General features: G+C 43.0%; 2 protein-coding genes across 5 annotated transcripts in view; both read left to right on the plus strand.

Moving 5' to 3' along the window:
- The window catches only part of cep170ba (centrosomal protein 170Ba), a 73989-nt gene extending 55270 nt beyond the window's left edge, over positions 1-18719 (plus strand). For 2 of the 4 annotated variants that reach the window (XM_079833699.1, XM_079833701.1), the window contains 10 exons: positions 2136-2274; positions 4295-5728; positions 6299-6533; positions 11085-11153; positions 12485-12611; positions 12718-12819; positions 12896-12984; positions 13100-13193; positions 18039-18090; positions 18178-18718. In XM_079833699.1, the coding sequence (XP_079689825.1) occupies positions 2136-2274; positions 4295-5728; positions 6299-6533; positions 11085-11153; positions 12485-12611; positions 12718-12819; positions 12896-12984; positions 13100-13193; positions 18039-18090; positions 18178-18359 (2523 nt within the window). In that variant the 3' untranslated portion in view covers positions 18360-18718. Of the gene's footprint in view, positions 1-2135; positions 2275-4294; positions 5729-6298; positions 6534-11084; positions 11154-12484; positions 12612-12717; positions 12820-12895; positions 12985-13099; positions 13194-18038; positions 18091-18177 lie in introns of all 4 variants that reach the window. The other 2 variants (XM_079833700.1, XM_079833702.1) reach the window with 1 other exon arrangement.
- Positions 18720-24707: 5988 nt separating this feature from the next.
- The window catches only part of pld4 (phospholipase D family member 4), a 39114-nt gene continuing 37192 nt past the window's right edge, over positions 24708-26629 (plus strand). The window contains exons 1-3 of the mRNA XM_079833969.1: positions 24708-24899; positions 25335-25368; positions 25510-25588. Coding sequence (XP_079690095.1) covers positions 24863-24899; positions 25335-25368; positions 25510-25588 — 150 coding nt within the window. The 5' untranslated portion in view covers positions 24708-24862. The remainder of the gene's footprint in view (positions 24900-25334; positions 25369-25509; positions 25589-26629) is intronic.

A 26629-nucleotide genomic window follows, 5' to 3' on the forward strand; every position in this document is an offset into this window, starting at 1 on the left:
TCTAGCACCGTTCTGAACACACATAAAAACTAAATTTTATGGAATAACATCCAAAAAAGTTAAGTTTAATTGCAGAAAAAAGGTGTTTGGTGACATTCCTTAAAGTTACACAAAATCAGTCTCAGCCAATGGACTAAAACATACACCAATTCAATATAATTTTCATAAGTTGAAATTTAGGGGTTAGGGTTCAGGACCGCCACCTCCCAATTGAAAGTAACCAATAAATTATGATTTTATATATGTATTATGCTTACTTGGCTATGTGTTTCAATAGCTAATAACAGAAGGATCTTAGTAAACATCTAAGATTAGATTTTTAAAGGTCCCATGGCATGAAATTTTCATTTTATGAGGCATTTCAACATTAATATGAGTTCCCCTAGCCTGAATATTGTCCCCAAGTGGATAGAAATGTTGATTGGTGTAAACCCGAGTTCTGGCTGTCTTTCTCTGCCTTTGAGAAAATGACAGGCCAGACGAGCCAATCCTGAAGTCTCCTGTTATGACGTCCAAGCAGGAACGGTTTCCTCCCTTTCCTCCGCCCAGAGAATCTGGCCCATGCAAACACTCCAGAGATCATTGCTTGTGAACGAGTGAACGCTGGCAGTTTCTCAGTGTTTGGATGTACAAATGAAAACAGAAGCCTTTCTTCAGTTCCTTCTGATCTGTGATCATTGATTTCTTATGTGTAGCTAATTATTTATTATTCGTGCACACACTGCGGCTTCTCTCTCTCCCGACAGAACGGTGTTTTCGTCTTTTCTATCTTGTGAGTCAGTGTTTTTGTGCGTCCTCGTCGCGTCTATCTGTTCTTAAATGTGCATACAGTCGTTTCTGCTCAACATCGGCAGAGCCACATCTTTAGAGATAAACCTCACGCACGCCGAAGCTCGGCCTTCAACATCCCCGACCCCCAGTACTGCATCTGGCCCACAGCGGAGGCACCAAACGCGGCGTTAGATTAAGCAGAAGGGGGGTAAGCGTGAGGGTATCCGGCTAGGCTAGCCAGCTTTCCCCACAATAAACTGGATTACATTCGATTACTGCTGTTGTGTCTTTGTTTGCGCTGTGTAAGTTACTCAATGCTGACGCTTTTCATATGATTGGAACATATCTAGAAATAATGCTTTAATCAAACTTACTAACTCGTTCATCTCGCTGTAATGGTAACTTACATTGCATGTGTTACAAAGTTGGTAGAATAATGATGAAGACGACTCGGCGTGACTGGGACTCGTGTTTATTCAGAACTCTCAGATACAAACACAATAAACTCGCGCTGACAGACAGCGCTCTCACAACTCAGTAGTTACTATAAATAACTTTGTTAGCAATCGCTCCGTCTCCGTGATGTCCGGTTCGCGAACGAATCATTCTTTTGAATCGGTTCTTTTTAGTGAACCGAACCAGTTCACCAAATCGGACTGAATCGTTCTAAACGGTTCGCGTCTCGAGTCAGCGCTGATCCATAATTTACTAAAGTTACTAACTTTCTGACATGAGTGACAGCCCCTCCGACTAGAAATAAACTAATAACCTGAAGTATATTCTAGTAACTACAACAGTTCACCCTGAACTGAGACATGCTGAGAGAACTGATGAGAAGTGAACTCAGGTCCATCCGTCTCTCTGGCAGCAGCTCGTGCCTCGTAGACCTCGTTAAACCACGCCCCCTTCGCTCATTTCAAATGCAAAGATGTCAGCCAATCACAACAGTGGGCGTTTTTACTGAAGTCTCACAGCAGACACGCCTCTTGAAACAGGGCATTCAGCCACAGGGCAAACAGCAGTATAGACAAAATGCCTTTTATTTCTAAATTATGACATTTTATGATGTAAAAATCATACTAACAATATAAGTACACCTCAGGAAACACTATAAAATAATAGAAAAATGCCATGCCATGGGACCTTTAAAATGTGTTTTTTGGTTGTGGGACAGCAGTTTGCACCAATTCTGTAGAATGGCCCATATACAATAATTTAGTTTACGTCAAATGTGTAATATTAACTTATTGTACAGATACAGTGAAAATATCTCAATTTAAAAAAACAATGAGTTAGCACTTTAAATCAGTGTAATGCTGTAGAAGTGTTTTTGTTTAATTAACTGGTTTCCTCCTTTTCTACAGATGCAGTCGCTGACCACATTAACACCCGGAGGCCCTCGGTGGGTTTCCCGCTGGGCCAGTTTGGCGGACACATATTCAGACTCTGGTCCTGCCTCAGGACTGTTTGATATCCCCACACAGGTTGATCCTTCAGCCGGAGGTATGAGCATTTTGCTTGTTTTATTTGCTTTTGTCTTTGCTAGAACATTTCATTAGTAGGGTTGGGTACCGAACTCTGTACTTTTAAGAGCACCGACCGAATTATGTCGGTACTACCGAGTACCGATTCACATTAAATCAATCAGTACCTGAGAACGCATCTGGTGATATAGACTAATGTCTGTGAATATTAAACCACAAAATACTATTTAAATATGAATCATGCGTGTCTCTGCGAATGAATGCCGTAGAAGCGCGGTTTACCACACACACACTCACTATCGCGCTCACTGTGACTGTCGCGTGTTTCCATCTCTGCCGTCTCATATGAGAATATGAACGCACGAACGTCATCTCCAGAGCCGCTCTGAGAGTCACTTCATGAGCATTTTACCGTTTCATTTGAAAAAAAACTACCGTCATATCATAAACACACAGAAACTTGCACGTCTTCACGGCAACCCGTCAAAATAAAAGTCTGGTTTATCTTGACAAATACATCACTGTTGTACAGTAGAATTTAGATATGTCTCAATTAATAATACTAACACTAATGTAGTAATAATAATAATAATAATCAAAACTTTATTTTTTAAGTAATTAATTACATTTTAATTTGAACCGAATAAGCTTTGTTGTGCAGCTTTGTTTGACAAAAAAAGTTTAATTAAATTAGAAGATAAATTTAATTAATGTCTTAAGTCTTCATTTGATTACCAGAAAATACACAACACATAATTTGTGGGAAATCTTTTCATAGAAATGAAATTAAAAAGTAGAAAAAAAAATGGTTGTTTTTATTAATTAAATTAATTACCTAGTAGCCTACTATTTACTAGTAAATATTACAGAATACAAACCTCACAGACAATGGCAGACAGAGCCCAGGGCAGCTCTGGCATAATGACAATAAAACTTCTATAAACGACTTACAGGTTGTTTATAGTTATTGATGTAAACATCCCTAAAGTACCGAAAAAGGTACAGTTGGGTACCAGGGGCCGGTTGCACCAGTTGTGCGTAAGTTACAACTTAGCCTAGTTTTGACGTAAATGGGCACTAAGTTACAACTTACGCACTACTAAATATTTTTGCGTTGCACCATTAAACTTAGTTGAAGCGTAACTCTACGTATAAATTAAATTTACGGAAGCCTCCGATCAGGAGTAATGGTTGGAATAATAAAGCAGACTGACTGAACTGCATAATAAGCTCTTGTTCTACATGACAGACTTAAATTCTTTACACATGTATGATAATGCTGACATTTACACTCGCTTACATTTTAAAGAGAGAAAACATCATGTGAATAGCTCTTCAACGCGAAACCATCCAAAACTGTGCGCGACGCTGCATGAATCTGTCCCATCGGTCCATGTTGTGCATGTCACGATGTCAAATAAAATCAGTCATAATCAATAAATGTAATTTCTTATGTTTTTTTTTTTTTTTTTCAGTATTTATTTATTGATCCTTGTTAATGTCGTTTCATATACTGAATGCTTCTGAATGTTATTTATATATAAAAGCACTTATGTTATTCATGATTAAGTATATTTAATGGAAACATATTTTTACCGTTGGTTACGTGAGGCAAAAGAAGTTATAATAATGAACGACACTGAAATTCACGGTATTTCAACACAACTTTTGCTGACGTATTTGAAGGCTGCTATTGGATCATTGAGGGTAAATGTCATATTATGCGACTACGCATTACTTTACGGAGAGCTTACGACCTACTAGTTACGTTCTGCCTTAAGAACAAATGGTGCAACCGAAAAAAGTATAGAGTTAGTTACAAACTATCTAGTAGTTACTAAGCCTCTAGTGTGAACTTTACGTTCCAATTTAAGAAAGAACTTACGAACGACTGGTGCAACCCTACCCAGGACCGATACCGGTTAAAATGTGAACGGTACCCAACCCTATTCATTAGTCACATTAATCATGTCTTTAAGCTGGTGAAAGGATCATCCACCAAGTTATGTCTAACCGAAGTGCTGACTACTCGGAAACAGGTCAAAGCAGCAGATCGAGACGAGTTCTGCCTCAGCTTCCTTTGAAGGAGAAGATCGAGACGCCACCGCCCGCGATACACATCCAGCCTGACTCGTACCTGTCCGGTTTGGAGAGGAGTTCGCAAGTTTTGAAGCAAAAGTGGGATCCACAGAAACTGAGTGTCCATGATGATCTGGATCCAGATAGCTTGAGTGATGCCAGCAAGTCCGACGATGGCTCTGTGGTTGAGCAGTGCAGGACGACTCCCGACACAACTTATAAGACATGGAGCCGCTCTTCGAAGACGCAACCCAATCAAGAAGAACCTTCTAAATTCTCCTCGGCTACTTTAACACGACAGCATGGCAAACTTGCCAAGAGCGACTGTTCACCTCCCAATATTGATAGCCCAAGTAAGGATGACTCTCTTGGTGCGGACAGTTTAGTGTCCATTGTCAGACAAGAAAGTTATACCAAAGAAAGGGCCAGCGACATCCAGTTGTCCAGATTGCCCCAGATATCTACTCAACCCTCAGACAAAGATGCTTTTAAAGGTGTAAGCAATCAAGACACTCGGTCTTACCTCAAAGACACAGAGGATGTTCTGGCTTCTCTGGAAGCCAAAATTCTGGAGCAGCAAGACAACAACGTTCGCTCCCATCTGGAGGACTCCTTCTCGGGAGAATCTGACACCTCCAGTACAATCAGTGGCAAAAACCCTTCAGGTTCTGTGCCTAAGAAGCCTGTGGTCCTCAGAGGACTTTTAAGAGGAACCGGTCAGTATTCAAGAGAACCTAAGACTACCGATGATCCATCGTCTGGGATAAAGGACAGTAATGCAGATCCAGGCAAACATTTTCAGCTCCGTCGTAACCTTAGTTCTCTAGACTTTGCGCCAGAACATCAAAGTCCCAACACACGACATTGGCCTGACACCGTCTCCGACCAGGAATCAAATTCCCTACCTTACAAAAAGTACACTATCCCTCTTCAGAAGGAAGGTACGAGCAAATCCAAAGGTTTGGTGCAACAAACTCTAGCTCGTTCCAATAGCCTCTCCGCTCCGAGGCCCACAAGAGCTTCGATGCTTCGCCGCACCCGCTTGGGTGAAGCCTCCGACAACGAAGGTACCGAAACCGATCGGACGTTTCAGAACTCCGACGCCAATCCCTCGGCAAATAGTCGAGGCACTCAGGATAGCAAAAAGCTCTCTCGATTGGACATTTTGGCTTTACCTAGGAAAAGGACGGGCTCCTTCAACAATCCCAGTGACACGGAGTCTTCCACGAGCCGGACGGGCTTTTCAAACCGCAGCACGGATTCGGGCAGCTCCGTGCGGAAGCCTTCAGTGGCGGATCCCAAGGCTCTTCTGCGAAAGGTTTCAAACGCCATGAGCAGGCAGCCGATCATCCGCGGACGCTCAAGCAGTGCCAAATACGCCAGCAGCACCGCCAGTGAGTATCATGCTTCTGTGTTTACTTATTTAATTGAGAGATTTGCCAAAATTGGGGATTGGTCAAATCCTAGAGAAATTAAATTTGGCTATTTTGGCTTTGCATCCATTTATCAGAGTGGTGAGCATCCAAAACAACAAAAGATCAAGACTTTTCTGATGTAAAACCCAGTTCTTTCACTTTCTCTGAATGACTCTTCCAACCGTCATTGACTTGATTTGTGTGCATTTGTATCACAACTGGGCCAATGACAGTCTTTAACTAACAAGATCATGTAATCGGTCTCCAATATTACACATTTTTTGAAGTTGGAGATAACTAGATTACCATACTAAAAACCTAATCGGTATATTGTGAAATTTGTAATTTGTTGTCATTTTTTTTCCTGATGGGATTAACAATCTAAAGTCCTTTTGGGCAGTTGGACCCCATTGACGAATGGGAAGTGGTTGTTGGTTTTTCGGGTGTCTTATTATCTGTCTCTGTCTTTTTCTACTTCTGCCGTTTCTTTCCCATCCTCTGATGACTTGGTGAACCAAACGCTCCTCATTCCCAATTTCCTGGGCCAAGGCTCCAGGAGGCGTCAAAAGGGTTCAGACTACGCCTCCACCTCAGAGGATGAGTACGAGTCTAACCATAGCACCCCTAAACACAAACGCTCCCATCATTCAGGGGCCCAGCAGAACCCCAGAATCAATCCAGCAGGTCCGATGCGAGCCGTACCGCGCTCGAGAGACTCCGAAGGGGAAGGACAAGAGAGCGACGCTTTCCAGAACTGGACGTCTCATAGTGCCGAGATAGCCAGGTGAGGATGGACTGATCATTTAGGGCCAAACGCAGATGGAATCGCATAATCCAGTCATAAAAATTTGATTTACTACATAACATGGAATGTCATGGAATGTGGCTAATTTTGGATGAATCATATATGTGTGTGTGTATGTTGAGTTCATGAACACAATGACCCATCAGAGACTGATTGACCATAGTTTTAGCAAGCTCAATCAGAGACGTATTGAGCTTTTGAACACAATGGCCAATCAGAGACGTATATGTAGAGCGTGTGAACACAATGGTCAATCAGAGACGTATATGTTGAGCGTGTGAACACAACGGTCAATCAGAGACGTATATGTTGAGCGTGTGAACACAACGGACAATCAGAGGCGTATATGTTGAGCGTGTGAACACAACGGTCAATCAGAGACATTTATGTTGAGCGTGTGAACACAACGGTCAATCAGAGACGTATATGTTGAGCGTGTGAACACAACGGTCAATCAGAGACATTTATGTTGAGCGTGTGAACACAACGGTCAATCAGAGACGTATATGTTGAGCGTGTGAACACAACGGTCAATCAGAGACGTATATGTAGAGCGTGTGAACACAACGGTCAATCAGAGACGTATATGTTGAGCGTGTGAACACAACGGTCAATCAGAGACGTATATGTTGAGCGTGTGAACACAACGGACAATCAGAGGCGTATATGTTGAGCGTGTGAACACAACGGTCAATCAGAGACATTTATGTTGAGCGTGTGAACACAGCGGTCAATCAGAGACGTATATGTTGAGCGTGTGAACACAACGGACAATCAGAGGCGTATATGTTGAGCGTGTGAACACAACGGTCAATCAGAGACGTATATGTTGAGCGTGTGAACACAACGGTCAATCAGAGACGTATATGTTGAGCGTGTGAACACAGCGGTCAATCAGAAACGTATATGTTGAGCTCGTGAACACAACGTTCAATCAGAGACGTATATGTTGAGCGTGTGAACTCAGCGGTCAATCAGAGACGTATATGTTGAGCGTGTGAACACAACGGTCAATCAGAGACGTATATGTTGAGCTTGTGAACGCAACGGTCAATCAGAGACGTATATGTTGAGCTCGTGAACACAACGGTCAATCAGAGACATTTATGTTGAGCTTGTGAACACACAGGCCAATCAGAGACATACATGTTGAGTGAGTGACCACAATGGCGAATTAGAGACATATATGTTGAGCGCGTTTACACAATGGCCAATCAGAGAGATATATGTTGAGCACGGGAACACAAAGGTCAATCAGAGACGTATATGCTGAGCTCGTGAACACAACGGTCAATAAGAGACGTATATGTTGAGCGTGTGAACACAACGGTCAATCAGAGACGTATATGTTGAGCTTGTGAACACAACGGTCAATCAGAGACGTATATGTTGAGCGTGTGAACACAACGGTCAATCAGAGACGTATATGTTGAGCTTGTGAACACAACGGACAATCAGAGACGTATATGTTGAGCGTGTGAACACAACAGTCAATCAGAGACGTATATGTTGAGCTCGTGAACACAACGGTCAATCAGAGACGTATATGTTGAGCGTGTGAACACAACGGTCAATCAGAGACGTATATGTTGAGCTCGTGAACACAACGGTCAATCAGAGACGTATATGTTGAGCGTGTGAACACAGCGGTCAATCAGAAACGTATATGTTGAGCTCGTGAACACAACGTTCAATCAGAGACGTATATGTTGAGCGTGTGAACTCAGCGGTCAATCAGAGACGTATATGTTGAGCGTGTGAACACAACGGTCAATCAGAGACGTATATGTTGAGCTTGTGAACGCAACGGTCAATCAGAGACGTATATGTTGAGCTCGTGAACACAACGGTCAATCAGAGACATTTATGTTGAGCTTGTGAACACACAGGCCAATCAGAGACATACATGTTGAGTGAGTGACCACAATGGCGAATTAGAGACATATATGTTGAGCGCGTTTACACAATGGCCAATCAGAGAGATATATGTTGAGCACGGGAACACAAAGGTCAATCAGAGACGTATATGCTGAGCTCGTGAACACAACGGTCAATAAGAGACGTATATGTTGAGCGTGTGAACACAACGGTCAATCAGAGACGTATATGTTGAGCGTGTGAACACAACAGTCAATCAGAGACGTATATGTTGAGCTTGTGAACACAACGGTCAATCAGAGACGTATATGTTGAGCTTGTGAACACAACGGTCAATCGGAGACGTATATGTTGAGCTTGTGAACACAACAGTCAATCAGAGACGTATATGTTGAGCGTGTGAACACAACGGTCAATCAGAGACGTATATGTTGAGCTTGTGAACACAACGGTCAATCAGAGACGTATATGTTGAGCTTGTGAACACAACGGTCAATCAGAGACGTATATGTTGAGCGTGTGAACACAACGGTCAATCAGAGACGTATATGTTGAGCTTGTGAACACAACGGTCAATCAGAGACGTATATGTTGAGCTTGTGAACACAACGGTCAATCAGAGACGTATATGTTGAGCTTGTGAACACAACGGTCAATCAGAGACGTATATGTTGAGCTTGTGAACACAACGGTCAATCAGAGACGTATATGTTGAGCTTGTGAACACAACGGTCAATCAGAGACGTATATGTTGAGCGTGTGAACACAACGGTCAATCAGAGACGTATATGTTGAGCTTGTGAACACAACGGTCAATCAGAGACGTATTTGTTGAGCGTGTGAACACAACGGTCAATCAGAGACGTATATGTTGAGCTTGTGAACACAACGGTCAATCAGAGACGTATATGTTGAGCGTGTGAACACAACGGTCAATCAGAGACGTATATGTTGAGCGTGTGAACACAACGGTCAATCAGAGACGTATATGTTGAGCGTGTGAACACAACGGTCAATCAGAGACGTATATGTTGAGCTCGTGAACACAACGGTCAATCAGAGACGTATATGTTGAGCGTGTGAACACAACGGTCAATCAGAGACGTATATGTTGAGCGTGTGAACACAACGGTCAATCAGAGACGTATATGTTGAGCTTGTGAACACAACGGTCAATCAGAGACGTATTTGTTGAGCGTGTGAACACAACGGTCAATCAGAGACGTATATGTTGAGCTTGTGAACACAACGGTCAATCAGAGACGTATATGTTGAGCGTGTGAACACAACGGTCAATCAGAGACGTATATGTTGAGCGTGTGAACACAACGGTCAATCAGAGACGTATATGTTGAGCGTGTGAACACAACGGTCAATCAGAGACGTATATGTTGAGCTCGTGAACACAACGGTCAATCAGAGACGTATATGTTGAGCGTGTGAACACAACGGTCAATCAGAAGTGTTTAAGAATCCAGTCAACAGCGCTCAAAAGGCTAGAGGGAAATGCTGGTATCGTCCCTTTTTCAGTACCGATTTGTTACCGAAATCGGTACTTTTGACAGCACTAGCCGTATACAGACAGAAACTCAAATGTCTTCATGGCATCCCGCCAAAATAAAAGTTTAGTTGAACTTGGAGTAAACATGGCCCTAACATGTAATTTTTGTTAATCTTATAATACATTGTTGTTAAATTGTACAAGTTTCATGATTTAAAGGTCCCCTTCTTCGCGATTCCATTGTTCAAACTTTAGTTAGTGTGTAATGTTGCTGTTAGAGCATAAATAATACCTGTAAAATTATAAAGCTCAAAGTTCAATGCCAAGCGAGATATTTTATTTAACAGAAGTTCCCTTTCAAAGCCTACAGCGAACGGCCGGCTTGGACTACATCCTGGTACTTCCTTCTATAATTACGTCAGTATAGAACAGTAGAACAGACTAACCTCCGCCCACAAAGAAACGCGAAAAAGGGGGCGCGGTCTTGTTGCTGTCCCACGTGGAGAAGCGGACGGTCGCGTGGAGAAAAGGAACTGTTGCGTTGAGTGTGTTTATCGCCATGTCATCGAGACGCTGTTATTTTCATCCAGGAGTCAAATCACCTTTGTTTGGCTTTCCCAGGGACGCTGTAGAGATTATTGAACGCATACATCTCTCCGTTAAGAGGCGTGACCTTTCCAACGTGCGCTAAGCTGCTGTCAAATCACAACACAGGAACTGCTGGCACGTGCGCGAAGCTGTGGTCGAATCACAGCACGGGAACCGCTTGCAACTCGTTACGTATTTCTGAAGGAGGGGCTTCATAGCACAAGGAAATCACCAGCCGTTTTTAGGAGAGTGAAAACAGCGGTATACAGATAAGTAAATTGTGTGAAAAATACTGTGTTTTTTTACACGCGAAACATGAACACGTTATATTGCACACTGTAAATGCAATCAAAGCTTCAAAAAAACACGAAGAACGGGACCTTTAAATTAATCAGACATGCTTTTTGATTACTTTATTAAGCACCAGAATATCTACAATACACTAAGTTTTAATAGTAGTTGGAGAATGTTTTAACCACATCTCGCGTTTGGTGGGCTGAGACTTTCTCTTTCAGAGCTTGAATGTGTTTTTCTGTGGTCAAGTGTTTTTCTCCCTGACTCAGACATGCATTGACTGTACCCAGTGTAGATGTCGTTGGTTACAATGGGAATCATCATAGGTGTAGACCTAGGTAAATTCTTCATGCATTCCAGTTGTATTTGTCAGTAAATAATAGGGATGCACCGAATCCAGATTTTTGGGGTTCGGCCAAATACCGAATCCACTGGTTAAGATTCGGCCGAATCCGAAACCGAAGACCGAATCCTTCTCCCATCCTCAGTCCATTATCACAGTAAACACATTAATGAAGTAAACAACGTCAACAGCAGAGTAGGGATGCTATTGACCATTTAACCGTTAACCGAAAGTAAGAACTTTGACCGATTAATACTACCAGTTAAACGGTTTAAATGTTTTTAATGCTTTTTTGTTTGTTTATTTTTTGATGCATGGTTAAGAAAAATATGCTGTATATCGTTATTTGTTCACTCACGTAGCTCGTCGACATGTGCAACCACAAACCAGATAGATCTCGCAAAATGAAACAATGGAAAAGCTTACTGTGTGGGACCATTTCGACAGAAAAATACAGCATTAGTACAAGCTCCCGACTGGTGGAAAGCAAATGAAAGGCGCTGGCCGCTCTAGAGAGGCATTATCTCTGTATTCCCTGGACATCAGTGCCATCAGAAGCATTTTAATAGTGTGGTTTTGGTCAAGTTTACTAAAGTAAAAATTGTCGTGCATGTTCTTCTCGCCGCTGTTTCCTGATGGTTTATAGGAAAAAAAACAAAATACGATTCCGGTTCTTCAAAGCTTCAAACGGATTCAGTGTATTTTCGTTTTTTCATCTTAATTTGGTAATTATTTAAGTGAAAAATATTTAGTGTAGGCCTATGTATTTTATTCTCTTTATTTATATTTTATCTGATCTATATGCGGCTGTTTGCACGGTAAAATAAAATACATTTTTGCTGCTGTCTGTAGATTCCTTCATGCACAATTCGTATTCTTTCGGATGTTTCAAATGTTTTAACAGCGGCTGTTGTTTAGGGTCCTTGTCATCACGAGGCAAATCGGCATTGCAAATTGACTTGAATCGCCGCCTTTTGACCTAAAGTAGCTACTGCCACGTTTTCTGTTCATGAGTTTAATTTTTACTTTCAACGGCGGCATCATTACGCTTGACCAGCGGGGCACGCATAGTGCAAGCCTAGGGTTCGGGTTCGGTGGAAAAACATTCTGAGGTTCGGCAGAAACCGAATCCCGTCAAAAAGCCCAATATTCGGCCGAACCCGAATCCTGGATTCGGTGCATCCCTAGTAAATAAGCTATACTTATTACATATTTGAAAAATGAAGTATGGTATGAATTATGCACACTTGCAACTGCATTGCCCGCAACGAGTTTTGATGTCAAATTGCTTGGGGAAATGTAATTTTTCTGCATGTTCCTTGCTAGGTTGAGTCAGGACCTGGCCAAAGATCTGGCTATTCTGGCCCAAGAGATTCATGATGTTGCTGGAGATACCGAAGCTCAGAGTGGCTCTACAGAACGGATGGGACCAGCCATATCTGCCCACGAGGAGGTGCTCTTCCTGCATTTATGCTGCTTCATGTGTTTGTGGAAACCGTGATGCATTTCTTCAGGGTTTTTGATGTTCATGCCTGTAATCCCTGTTCATGCCCTTTCAGCTGCGGCATCAGATTCCTGAAGCCAGTGTGAACGTCCAGAAAGAGTCTCCAGCTGCAGCGATGGTGGTTGAGTCTGAGCAGACCATTGGTCATCAGGATGAGGTAGCCGTGCTTCTCTTCAGCTGGTTGTTCAGTATCTCCTGTAGTCCAGCTGTAAACCTCATTCTTCTCCTGTCAGGTCACGCTGAACAACGGGATGTTGAATCCAGTGTCCCAGCTCTCCCTCGCCATCCGTGAGAACACAGAGCAACTCACGGAGAAAATAAAGTTAGAGTTGTTTGCTTTTCACGTTTTTTTTTGTTTGGATATGCGTTTATGTACACTCTTTTTACCCTGTAGCTTGTTAAAAGCCTTCTTTTTCATTCTCACACATTATTTCCAGGACTTTGTTTCATAATAAGATGGATGTTTTGAGTGAAATCGAGGCGAAAATCAATGCGTCCGATGATTCTCCGCCACTGAAAACATCCAACAAGGTGAGTCTGTTTCCGTCTTTCCCTGAATAAACGTTACCAAGTACTCAACTTCATAATGTTGAGTGAAGTAATAAATAAAAACACATCGATCTATCATTCTATCTGTTGTTTTATCTAATCCATCCCAAATGATCAGGCATAACATTATGAAGTGAATAACACTTATGATCTCCTGTTAGTGGGTGGGATATATTAGGCAGCAAGTGAACATTTCATCCTCAGAGTTGATGTGTTAGAAGCGGGAAAAATGGGCAAGCGTAAGGATTTGAGTGAGTTTGGGCCAGATTGTGACGGCTAGAGGACTGGGTCAGAGCATCTCCAAAACTGCAGCTCTTGTGGGTGTTCCCGGTCTTAAGTGGTCAGTCTCTATCAAAAGTGCTCAGAGGAAGGACCAGTGGAGAACCAGCCACAGGGTCATGGAGGACCAGTGGAGAACCGGCCACAGGGTCATGGAGGACCAGTGGAGAACCGGCCACAGGGTCATGGAGGACCAGTGGAGAACCGGCCACAGGGTCATGGAGGACCAGTGGAGAACCGGCCACAGGGTCATGGAGGACCAGTGGAGAACCGGCCACAGGGTCATGGAGGACCAGTGGAGAACCGGCCACAGGGTCATGGAGGACCAGTGGAGAACCGGCCACAGGGTCATGGAGGAACAGTGGAGAACCGGCCACAGGGTCATGGAGGAACAGTGGAGAACCGGCCACAGGGTCATGGAGGACCAGTGCAGAACCGGCCACAGGGTCATGGAGGACCAGTGGAGAACCGGCCACAGGGTCATGGAGGACCAGTGGAGAACCGGCCACAGGGTCATGGATGACCAGTGGAGAACCGGCCACAGGGTCATGAAGGACCAGTGGAGAACCGGCCACAGGGTCATGGAGGACCAGTGGAGAACCGGCCACAGGGTCATGAAGGACCAGTGGAGAACCGGCCACAGGGTCATGGAGGACCAGTGGAGAACCGGCCACAGGGTCATGAAGGACCAGTGGAGAACCGGCCACAGGGTCATGAAGGACCAGTGGAGAACCGGCCACAGGGTCATGGAGGACCAGTGGAGAACCGGCCACAGGGTCATGAAGGACCAGTGGAGAACCGGCCACAGGGTCATGAAGGACCAGTGGAGAACCGGCCACAGGGTCATGGATGACCAGTGGAGAACCGGCCACAGGGTCATGAAGGACCAGTGGAGAACCGGCCACAGGGTCATGAAGGACCAGTGGAGAACCGGCCACAGGGTCATGGAGGACCAGTGGAGAACCGGCCACAGGGTCATGGATGACCAGTGGAGAACCGGCCACAGGGTCATGGATGACCAGTGGAGAACCGGCCACAGGGTCATGAAGGACCAGTGGAGAACCGGCCACAGGGTCATGAAGGACCAGTGGAGAACCGGCCACAGGGTCATGAAGGACCAGTGGAGAACCGGCCACAGGGCCATGAAGGACCAGGGGAGAACCGGCCACAGGGTCATGGAGGACCAGTGGAGAACCGGCCACAGGGTCATGGAGGACCAGTGGAGAACCGGCCACAGGGTCATGGAGGACCAGTGGAGAACCGGTCATGAAGGACCAGTGGAGAACCGGCCACAGGGTCATGGAGGACCAGTGGAGAACCGGCCACAGGGTCATGAAGGACCAGTGGAGAACCGGCCACAGGGTCATGAAGGACTAGTGGAGAACCGGTCATGAAGGACCAGTGGAGAACCGGCCACAGGGTCATGAAGGGACAGTGGAGAACCGGCCACAGGGTCATGAAGGACCAGTGGAGAACCGGCCACAGGGTCATGGAGGACCAGTGGAGAACCGGCCACAGGGTCATGGAGGACCAGTGGAGAACCGGCCACAGGGTCATGGAGGACCAGTGGAGAACCGGCCACAGGGTCATGGAGGACCAGTGGAGAACCGGCCACAGGGTCATGAAGGACCAGTGGAGAACCGGCCACAGGGTCATGGAGGACCAGTGGAGAACCGGCCACAGGGTCATGAAGGACCAGTGGAGAACCGGTCATGGAGGACCAGTGGAGAACCGGCCACAGGGTCATGAAGGACCAGTGGAGAACCGGCCACAGGGTCATGAAGGACCAGTGGAGAACCGGCCACAGGGTCATGGAGGACCAGTGGAGAACCGGCCACAGGGTCATGAAGGACCAGTGGAGAACCGGCCACAGGGTCATAGAGGAACAGTGGAGAACCGGCCACAGGGTCATGGAGGACCAGTGGAGAACCGGCCACAGGGTCATGGAGGACCAGTGGAGAACCGGCCACAGGGTCATGAAGGACCAGTGGAGAACCGGCCACAGGGTCATGAAGGACCAGTGGAGAACCGGCCACAGGGTCATGGAGGACCAGTGGAGAACCGGCCACAGGGTCATGGAGGACCAGTGAAGAACCGGCCACAGGGTCATGGAGGACCAGTGGAGAACCGGCCACAGGGTCATGAAGGACAAGTGGAGAACCGGCCACAGGGTCATGGAGGACCAGTGGAGAACCGGCCACAGGGTCATGAAGGACCAGCGGAGAACCGGCCACAGGGTCATGGAGGACCAGTGGAGAACCGGCCACAGGGTCATGAAGGACCAGTGGAGAACCGGCCACAGGGTCATGAAGGACAAGTGGAGAACCGGCCACAGGGTCATGGAGGACAAGTGGAGAACCGGCCACAGGGTCATGGAGGACCAGTGGAGAACCGGCCACAGGGTCATGGAGGACCAGTGGAGAACCGGCCACAGGGTCATGGAGGACCAGTGGAGAACCGGTCATGAAGGACCAGTGGAGAACCGGCCACAGGGTCATGGAGGACCAGTGGAGAACCGGCCACAGGGTCATGAAGGACCAGTGGAGAACCGGCCACAGGGTCATGAAGGACTAGTGGAGAACCGGTCATGAAGGACCAGTGGAGAACCGGCCACAGGGTCATGAAGGGACAGTGGAGAACCGGCCACAGGGTCATGAAGGACCAGTGGAGAACCGGCCACAGGGTCATGGAGGACCAGTGGAGAACCGGCCACAGGGTCATGGAGGACCAGTGGAGAACCGGCCACAGGGTCATGGAGGACCAGTGGAGAACCGGCCACAGGGTCATGGAGGACCAGTGGAGAACCGGCCACAGGGTCATGAAGGACCAGTGGAGAACCGGCCACAGGGTCATGGAGGACCAGTGGAGAACCGGCCACAGGGTCATGAAGGACCAGTGGAGAACCGGTCATGGAGGACCAGTGGAGAACCGGCCACAGGGTCATGAAGGACCAGTGGAGAACCGGCCACAGGGTCATGAAGGACCAGTGGAGAACCGGCCACAGGGTCATGGAGGACCAGTGGAGAACCGGCCACAGGGTCATGGAGGACCAGTGGAGAACCGGTCATGAAGGACCAGTGGAGAACCGGCCACAGGGTCATGGAGGACCAGTGGAGAACCGGCCACAGGGTCATGAAGGACCAGTGGAGAACCGGCCACAGGGTCATGAAGGACTAGTGGAGAACCGGTCATGAAGGACCAGTGGAGAACCGGCCACAGGGTCATGAAGGGACAGTGGAGAACCGGCCACAGGGTCATGAAGGACCAGTGGAGAACCGGCCACAGGGTCATGGAGGACCAGTGGAGAACCGGCCACAGGGTCATGGAGGACCAGTGGAGAACCGGCCACAGGGTCATGGAGGACCAGTGGAGAACCGGCCACAGGGTCATGGAGGACCAGTGGAGAACCGGCCACAGGGTCATGAAGGACCAGTGGAGAACCGGCCACAGGGTCATGGAGGACCAGTGGTGAACCGGCCACAGGGTCATGAAGGACCAGTGGAGAACCGGTCATGGAGGACCAGTGGAGAACCGGCCACAGGGTCATGAAGGACCAGTGGAGAACCGGCCACAGGGTCATGAAGGACCAGTGGAGAACCGGCCACAGGGTCATGGAGGACCAGTGGAGAACCGGCCACAGGGTCATGAAGGACCAGTGGAGAACCGGCCACAGGGTCATAGAGGAACAGTGGAGAACCGGCCACAGGGTCATGGAGGACCAGTGGAGAACCGGCCACAGGGTCATGGAGGACCAGTGGAGAACCGGCCACAGGGTCATGAAGGACCAGTGGAGAACCGGCCACAGGGTCATGAAGGACCAGTGGAGAACCGGCCACAGGGTCATGGAGGACCAGTGGAGAACCGGCCACAGGGTCATGGAGGACCAGTGAAGAACCGGCCACAGGGTCATGAAGGACCAGTGGAGAACCGGCCACAGGGTCATGAAGGACCAGTGGAGAACCGGCCACAGGGTCATGGAGGACCAGTGGAGAACCGGCCACAGGGTCATGGAGGACCAGTGAAGAACCGGCCACAGGGTCATGGAGGACCAGTGGAGAACCGGCCACAGGGTCATGGAGGACCAGTGGAGAACCGGCCACAGGGTCATGGGCGGCCGAGGCTCATTGATGCCCGTGTGGTCGATCAAACAGACGAGCTACTGGAGCTCAAACTGCTCAAGAAGTTAATGCTGGTTCTGATAGAAAGGTGTCAGAATACACAGAGCATCTCAGTTTGTTGTGTATGGGGCGGCACAGCCGCTGACCAGTGCCCATGCTGACCCCTGACCCCGCCCAAAGCACCAACAGTGGATAATGCTCCGCCACAAAGCACAAATGCTTCAGGAATGGTTTGAGATGTTGACTCGGCCTCCAAATTCCCCAGATCTCAATCCAATCGAGCAAACAAGTCCGATCATGGGGGCCCCACCTCGCAACTTACAGGACTTAAAGGTCATAATGTTATGCCTGATTGGTAATAAGTACTGAATGATTGTAACAAATGTGCCATTGCTCTTGAATCAATTCACCCGTTTTGCTCGTCATGTAGGAAATCGCATCGATCCTCAAAGAGCTGAGGAGAGTCCAGAAGCAGCTGGAAGGTCAGACCCGGTCTAAACGTTTCTTATTAACCCTGAAATGATGGTCAGATGTTGAGATAACTGATGTCCTCCCTCATGTCCCCTCAGTCATCAACACAATCATAGATCCACGAGGAAACCCGGACCTCACCAAGACGTTTTCCTCGGCTGGGCTTCGCAGTTCCAGAGCCGCGTCTCGAGACTCCCGGCCGTCCCAGAGAGGCGGAGGACCGACGCCGGGCAGCCGCCGCACCTTCAGGAGCTCAGACAGGGGCGGCTCAGTGGTGTGACACACACACACACACACACACACACACATCCTCACGAGTCACTTTGATAATGATTTCAGTCTAGATCTGTGATCTCAAACACGTCTGGAGTGAAGCTCCTGGTGAAAACCTCAGGCGTTTGGGAGAATCTGACACACGTTTGCACATTAACATCGCTCCAGACCAATTTCAGAACGCACAGATCTCGAGAAACCGCACATTTAATAACTGTAAATACACTGTTGATGATTTGTACTTTGATGGTTGTTATGGAAATATAAGGTCGAGTAATTTACATGATTATTTAAATCACTTTTTGTCTCTGTTGGACAGGGTATTTGTACATGTTTAAGATCATTAAAGAATTAAGATGCAACGGTTCTGCTCTTTTGTCATTATTTCCATTTCCATGAGTCTCATATCATAAAGATCTAAGGGTTAACGGGTTAGTTTAGTGACAAAGCCATTTAAATTTATCGGTGGAAAGAGAAAGACAGACATTGCTAGCCTGAATTAACATGTTTTAGCACTTAAAAGCCCGAATTAGCATGGTTTAACAGGTTGTTAGCGATAATTAGCATTTTGTTAACATGTTTTAACACATTGTTAACATGAATTAGCATGTTTTAGCACATTGCTAGCATTTTTAACATATTGCTAACATGTTTTACCACATTGTTAGCATGATTTAGCATTTTGTTAGCATGAATAAACAGGGTTTAACACATTAACATCAATTAGCATGTTTTAACACATTAAAAGCACAAATTAGCGTGGTTTAACAGGTTTGCTAGTGATAATTAGCATGTTCTTAATATGTTAACACATTGTTAACATGAATTGGCATGTTTTAGCATTTTGCTGACATGATTTAACACATTGCTAGCATTTTTAACATATTGCTAACATGAATGTACACGTTGCTAACATGTTTTACCACATTGTTAGCATGATTTAGCATTTTGCTAACAGGAATAAACAGGGTTTAACACATTGTTAACATGAATTGGCATGTTTTAGCATTTTGCTGGCATGATTTAACACATTGCTAGCATTTTTAACATATTGCTAACATGAATGTACACGTTGCTAACATGTTTTACCACATTGTTAGCATTATTTAGCATTTTGTTAGCAGGAATAAACAGGGTTTAACACATTGTTAACATGAATTAGCATTTTTTAACATTAAAAGCATGAATTAGCATGGTTTAACAGGTTTCTAGTGATAATTAGCATGTTGTTAATATGTTAACACATTGTTAACATTAATTAGCATGTGTTAACATTTTGCTAGCATGAATAAACAGGTTTTAACACATTAACAATTAAATCATTAATTCATGTTGCTAACATGTTCTAACACATTGTTAACATCAATTAGCATGTTTTAGCATTTTTTGACATGATTTAGCACATTGCTAACATTTTTAAAATATTGCTAACATGAATTTACACGTTGCTAACATGTTTTACCACATTGTTAGCATGATTTACATTTTGTTAGCATGAATAAACAGGGTTTAACACATTAACATCAATTAGCATGTTTTAACACATTAAAAGCACAAATTAGCATGGTTTAACAGATTTGCTAGTGATAATTAGCATGTTCTTAATATGTTAACACATTGTTAACATGAATTGGCATGTTTTTGCATTTTGCTGACATGATTTAACACATTGCTAGCATTTTAAACATATTGCTAACATGAATGTACACGTTGCTAACATGTTTTACCACATTGTTAGCATGATTTAGCATGTTTGCTAGCAGGAATAAACAGGGTTTAACACATTGTTAACATGAATTAGCATTTTTTAACATTTAAAAGCATGAATTAGCATGGTTTAACAGGTTTCTAGTGATAATTCGCATGTTGTTAATATGTTAACACATTGTTAACATTAATTAGCATGTTAACAATTAAATCATTAATTCATGTTGCTAACATGTTCTAACACATTGTTAGCATCAATTAGCATGTTTTAGCATTTTTTGACATGATTTAGCACATTGCTAACATTTTTAAAATATTGCTAACATGAATTTACACGTTGCTAACATGTTTTACCACATTGTTAGCATGATTTAGCATTTTGTTAGCATGAATAAACAGGGTTTTACACATTAACATCAATTAGCATGTTTTAACACATTAAATCATGAATTAACATGGTTTAACAGGTTTGCTAGTGATAATTAGCTTGTTGTTAATAGTTAACACATTGTTAACATGAATTGGCATTGTTTAACATTTTGTTGACATGATTTAACATTTTGCTAACATGAATGTACACGTTGCTAACATGTTTTACCACATTGTTAGCATGATTTAGCATTTTGCTAGCAGGAATAAACAGGGTTTAACACATTGTTAACATGAATTAGCATTTTTTAACATTAAAAGCATGAATTAGCATGGTTTAACAGGTTTCTAGTGATAATAAGCATGTTGTTAATATGTTAACACATTGTTAACATTAATTAGCATGTTTTAACATTTTGTTGACATGATTTAGCATTTTGTTAGCATTAATAAACAGGTTTTAACACGAATTAGCATGTTTTAACATTTTTCTGACAGGATTTATAACATTGCTAACTTTTTTTTTGCATTTTTGCTAACATGAATTTTCACGTTGCTAACATATCACATTGTTAGCATTTTTTAGCATATTGTTAGCATGAATAAACCAGTTTTAACACATTGCTAACTTGAATTTACACATTAACATATTTTACACATTGTTAGCATGATTTATCATTTTGCTAACATGAATAAACAGGTTTTAAAACCTGAACAATTAAATCTTTAATGTTGCTAACATGTTTTACCACATTGTTAGCATGATTTAGCTTTTTGATAGCATGAATAAGGTTTTAACACATTGTTAATATGAATTAGCATTTTGCTGACATTATTTAGCATTATTGCTAACATAAATGTACACATTGCTAACATATTTTACCATATTGTTTGCATTATTTAACATTTTTGCTAGCATGAATTGACAGGTTTTAACACATTGCTAACATGTTTTAACATTTTGTTAACATGAATTTACACATTGCTAACATGTTTTACCACATTGCTAGCATTATTTAGCATTTTGCTAGCATGAATAAACAGGTTTTAACACGTTAACAATTAAATCATTAATTAATGTTGCTAACATGACCTAACATTTTGCCAACATGTTTTTGCATTTTGTTAGCATGAGTTCTTCCAATGTTTCATCATCGGACTCGCGTTCGGATTGATATAAATTCGTCTTGTCTTATCGCTGAGCTTTAGGAAGCTTCCGGAGCTGAAGTTCAGTTGTGCTAATGGAGTTGTGCAGGTATGACATCACTTTGTAGGCCAAACGCGAAAGCGAGTTAGCATTTTAGCACTTCCGGTTCCCTCGTTCTGAAGTCAATGGGTTTTGGTTAAACGGCTGAAATAAGTCTGAGGTGAACACAAGCTCAAGACACGTTCACGTTTTATTCTACGATATAAAACACATCAGTATTACTCCACTCGCGATGTTTTGAATCTGTTGTGTCTTGAAAAAGGCGTTGCTAACAAGAGGCTTATGGACTACAGAGGCGGTCGAGGAGATTAAACTTTAAATAGGTTTATAGATTAAATGGGATTCTGAAGAGCAGTTTTGAAGCGTAAAGTCGGCCATCTTGTCAGCGCGTCATCGCGCGTCACTCAACAAATTGGGCAAAGAAGCGGGACGTGGGCGGAGCTGAAGTGACGTGATGACTAACAGACAGCAGACAAACGGCAATCCACCTGTCACTCAAAGTGGCCACGCCCTTAATTATGTAGAACTTGAAGGCGTTATATAATGTAAACGAATGAGTTATAAAATAATTTGCCCCCCTCACAGTCGTCATGAAGGGCAACATTAGCCATATAGACCAAACCACAATTTGTCCCAGACTGTAAACATGTGTTCTTCTGCTGTAAAGTTGGGCATTTTAACATGAGCTCAATGAGATTCTGCTGCTTCTGGAGTCTGCCTCTAGTGGCCAGTCCATGAACTGCAGTTTAAGGGCGTTTTCACACCTGAAAGTCCGAACCAAAGTTCATGTTTTGATAGATTTTATACATTGGGTTAGTTTTGGTTTGATTTCATATTGCAGTTATGCGAGCGCACTAGAGAACTGTACATGACGTACTTGCGTCCACTCGTCATCATCTATGTGGGCGGCATCTGGACACTGATTGGTTTGTAAACGGACGTGTGTCTGACGCGTCTTTGACAAGAATGAATGAACGGACACATATCATTGCCACTATTGAACATTGAAGCATTGCTTGACTATTTATTTTTCTCGTTACGTTTAAAAGTGGACATTTCAAGCTTTCTATACTCATATTTCTCATGTGTGTGAGGCAGTAGCTGCTGAGTTTGGGTTTATTTGAGACGCGCTCCAGTTCATGTGCAAAGCATGTGATCGCTCCCGCGATTATTGTCTGCTATAGACTATTTGCTTCTTATTTATTAAATCAGGCAATTGTCTGATTAAACGTTGATTAAAATGAAGATACAATTTATACAAAACGAAATTCACTTTAAAGAAAGACTTTCTACAAAACAAAACTGAATGAAGTGGTCAAAATCATTTCTGACCTTCTGTCTTCTGACATATTGCGCATCTTTTCACTTTTCAAAATCATTATAGCCCAAATGAAATTTAAAAATAACATTATAATATTTAAACATAAACAGGAACTTCCTGTAAATGGTCTGAAAGTCCGAACCATACAGAAAACACTTTCACACTAGAAGCGAACCCAACCTTTGTTCAGTTTGATCCGGTCTGAGTCTTCCTCTTTTCGTCGGACCAAATTTCGTCTGTTTGGTGCGGACCGTGATCAGGGGAGGTTTCACACCTGCAATTTTGATTCGGACCAAACTGAAAAGTCCGAAAATCCGGACCAAACAAGGTAGGTGTGAAAACACCCTTAGTCACTTTTGTATTGGCTTCAAGAGAAACTCCGGGAGGAGCCGCTTGAAGTATCATAAACTTTTTTTGTGATAATCTAAAAGCCTAAGGGTAAATTCTATTGGGGTTTTCTTGAGGGAACTGCCCAATTTTATTGGCGTTTAGCTTCCGAAACACGCGATGTATGAGGTAGATCACAACAGACTGGGCCATCTGGCCAATCAGAGCACAGCTCATGGAAAGGAGGGATTCAGAGAGACTGATTGTTTGAGAATCGTTTAACCCATTGGTTGTCTTCTCGGTCATAAGTGACCGGACACCTAAAAATGAATCCAATGCAATTTATTTTTCTTCAATAATATTTTTTCTTTTTAATTTTGTATTTTGAGATGATTTGATGTTATTTTTTAATATTTATGCAATAATTATGGTCTATTTTTGCCATTGAAAATGATACAAAAAAGATTTTTTGTAAAAAAAAAAAATATATATATATTTTTATTATTGCAGTATTTCAGGTTAAAATAGAGACTAGGCCTTCAAAATATTTTTTTTTGCAAATTAGCCCCTCTTTTGGAATTATTTAAGAAATCATGCAACAATGTGTGTAATCACTAGAGGTGGAGAGGCTTGAGAATTTCCTAGTTCTCTTTTGAACACATTTAATTTTTTTTTTTTTTTTTGATGGATTTCAATATATATTTAAAAATCTCAAAGACTATTTATTATAAAGTTTTAGATTTTGTTGTTGTTGTTAGAAATAGGTTTTTGCAGATTTCCCATTAATTTCCTATGGTGGTCATTTTTGACCGAAGAGCACAAGTGGGAGAATTTTATTTACAACTACTTATCATGCTCGAATCATGCCTCAATATTTTTGTGTGTTTACATACCTGCTAGAAAAGTCACCAAGTTTTATATCATTCTGAAGAAGCTGTGATTTAAAAAAAAATTCAAAACAGAAATGTTCCGGTCAGAAATGACAGAAGAGCAGTGGATATTATGAGAACATGTGATGTTTGACCTTTGATGCGTGTAAACCTGTTGTTGGAGACGCCAAAACTAAATCAGGAATCTTTAAAATAGCATATAGGGGCACTTTTACTGTTTCCATTGCTTGTTTGTTGTTGTTTTTTGTGTATGAGGTGAATTGTATTAAAACCAGACCAACAAAAATCCTAATAATAATAATAACTAATCTTAATAATAATATACCCACAACCATAAAAAAAAACATTAAAAATGTTGGCCTATTGTCCCCGTTTTTTGATGAATAGATAATAACATTTATAGATTTCAGGGATATTTTGACCACTCATAGGAAAAGTCTCCGGTTTCCATTCCAGAAATCTGGTCACTTTATTCTGTCTGGAAAGTTGTGTTTCCTCGGAAATGAAAGTGAAGTATAACTGTGCAGTCGGGAGTTTCTGACACTCGCGCTGAGTGAGGAATATTATTCAGCATGTATATTATAATATATCATATGTCTGAGTGCTGAGATGTGACCGCTTTCAGTTCCTCTTTCCTCTGAGATAAATTTAATATTGTCCTTTGATGTTGACGTGCAAAACAGGACTTTATGAACATAACGTTTAACATTTGCCAACAAAGATTACGTGAGTAGGTTTTACAAGAAAATACTGTTTCTTTATTGCATATTTAATTCAATTAGTAATAATTAGTGAAATGTACTGACTGAGAGTTGTCATATGTAGGCTAATCCTATATTTTTCAGCAAATGCTGTTTTAAAATCTGTGCTCTTTATGCGATGCTTTCATATGTGATGCCTTGAGTTGAGTCTTCTGTGAAATTATTAGTTTTGATGTCTTTAAGATTGAGCTAATATTCATTTTAATAGCATTTCATTTATTTTAATAACATCTTACAGCAGCATGTATAGTCTAACCATTACCTGTTTCCAATATTTAAGATGAGATCTATAGATGTTTAACGCCCTTTTAAACATTAAGTGGTATTTAAAAAAAAAAAAACAGGAATGAAAAGCGAATGAGGAACTAATGATAAGAGGATATTTCCCTTTGTGCGTCAGAAGAAAACCCTCCACACCTGCTCAACATGCCAGCGTAAGTCCAGCGCACTTTATTACACATAAACATATAACACACACACTTTAGTTTAAATACATATAACCCGTTTCAGCTGTAGGTTGGATGGTGTGTGTTTGTACACAGTCGTTCTCTGAACAGTCTCTGCTCTAATTTTAGATCTTCACGCTTACTAGATGCTCAAGAACTGACCTCTCCGTATAAGAGCTTACACGACGGCTATGTGTCTAATACGAGGGTAAGTGTGAGGCTTTGGAGGGGCTGTGTGGAGTTATTTTCATGTATTATTATTTACCTGTGTGTGAACGGCTTGAGACGAAACCTAAAAAACGAGACCTTCCACTCCTATGTTGTCTATGAAAGCTGATTTTTACGGGACGGTTTTGCCGGGAAAATATATTATTCAAAATGATGTGACGGTTACGCGCGCTCCCGAGAGCGTCTTCCCAGTAAACACAGAATTTGGTTATTTTTGTGGGGAACCAAAGAACGTTTTGGGAACGTTCTCTATTGGTTGTGTTTTTGTAACCTAAAGAGAACGTTCCTAGAACTGGGGGGGGAACGTGTTTACCTAAAGAGAACGTTCCCTGCAGGTTATTTTTGGGTTTTATTTTATAACCTAAAGAGAACCTTACCAGAACGTTCCCTGCAGGTTATTTTTGGGTTTTATTTTATAACCTAAAGAGAACCTTACCAGAACGTTCCCTGCAGGTTATTTTTGGGTTTTATTTTATAACCTAAAGAGAACCTTACCAGAACGTTCCCTGCAGGTTATTTTTGGGTTTTATTTTATAACCTAAAGAGAACCTTACCAGAACGTTCCCTGCAGGTTATTTTGGGGTTTTATTTTATAACCTACAGAGAACGTTCCCAGAACGGGGGTTATTTTTTTACCTAAAGAGAACGTTCCGTGCAGGTTATTTCTGGGGTTTTTATAACCTAAAGAGAACCTTACCAGAACGTTCCCTGCAGGTTATTTTTAGATTTAATTTTTTATATTCGCGGGTTTATTTGTGTATTTCGTTTCTGCGCGCCGCTGATCTGCGCGCGGTTCTTCAGCACGCGCTTTCTTCTGTCTTCAAGACGCGCACTCGCGTAATTTAAAAATTAACGGTAATTTCGTTTTTACCGACTGACTAACATTAGTTGATCGATCTTTATTGAATATTAAGTTAAAATTAATAAATATACGAGTGTAAATAGTGATTTCAGAGATATTTGACACGTAATTGAAGACAACATGATGTCAACCGAGAAGTTTTTGTTTACTGACAAAAAG

The sequence above is a fragment of the Gobio gobio genome, assembly GCF_949357685.1.
Source record: "Gobio gobio genome assembly, chromosome: 13".
NCBI classification, from domain to species: domain Eukaryota; kingdom Metazoa; phylum Chordata; class Actinopteri; order Cypriniformes; family Gobionidae; genus Gobio; species Gobio gobio.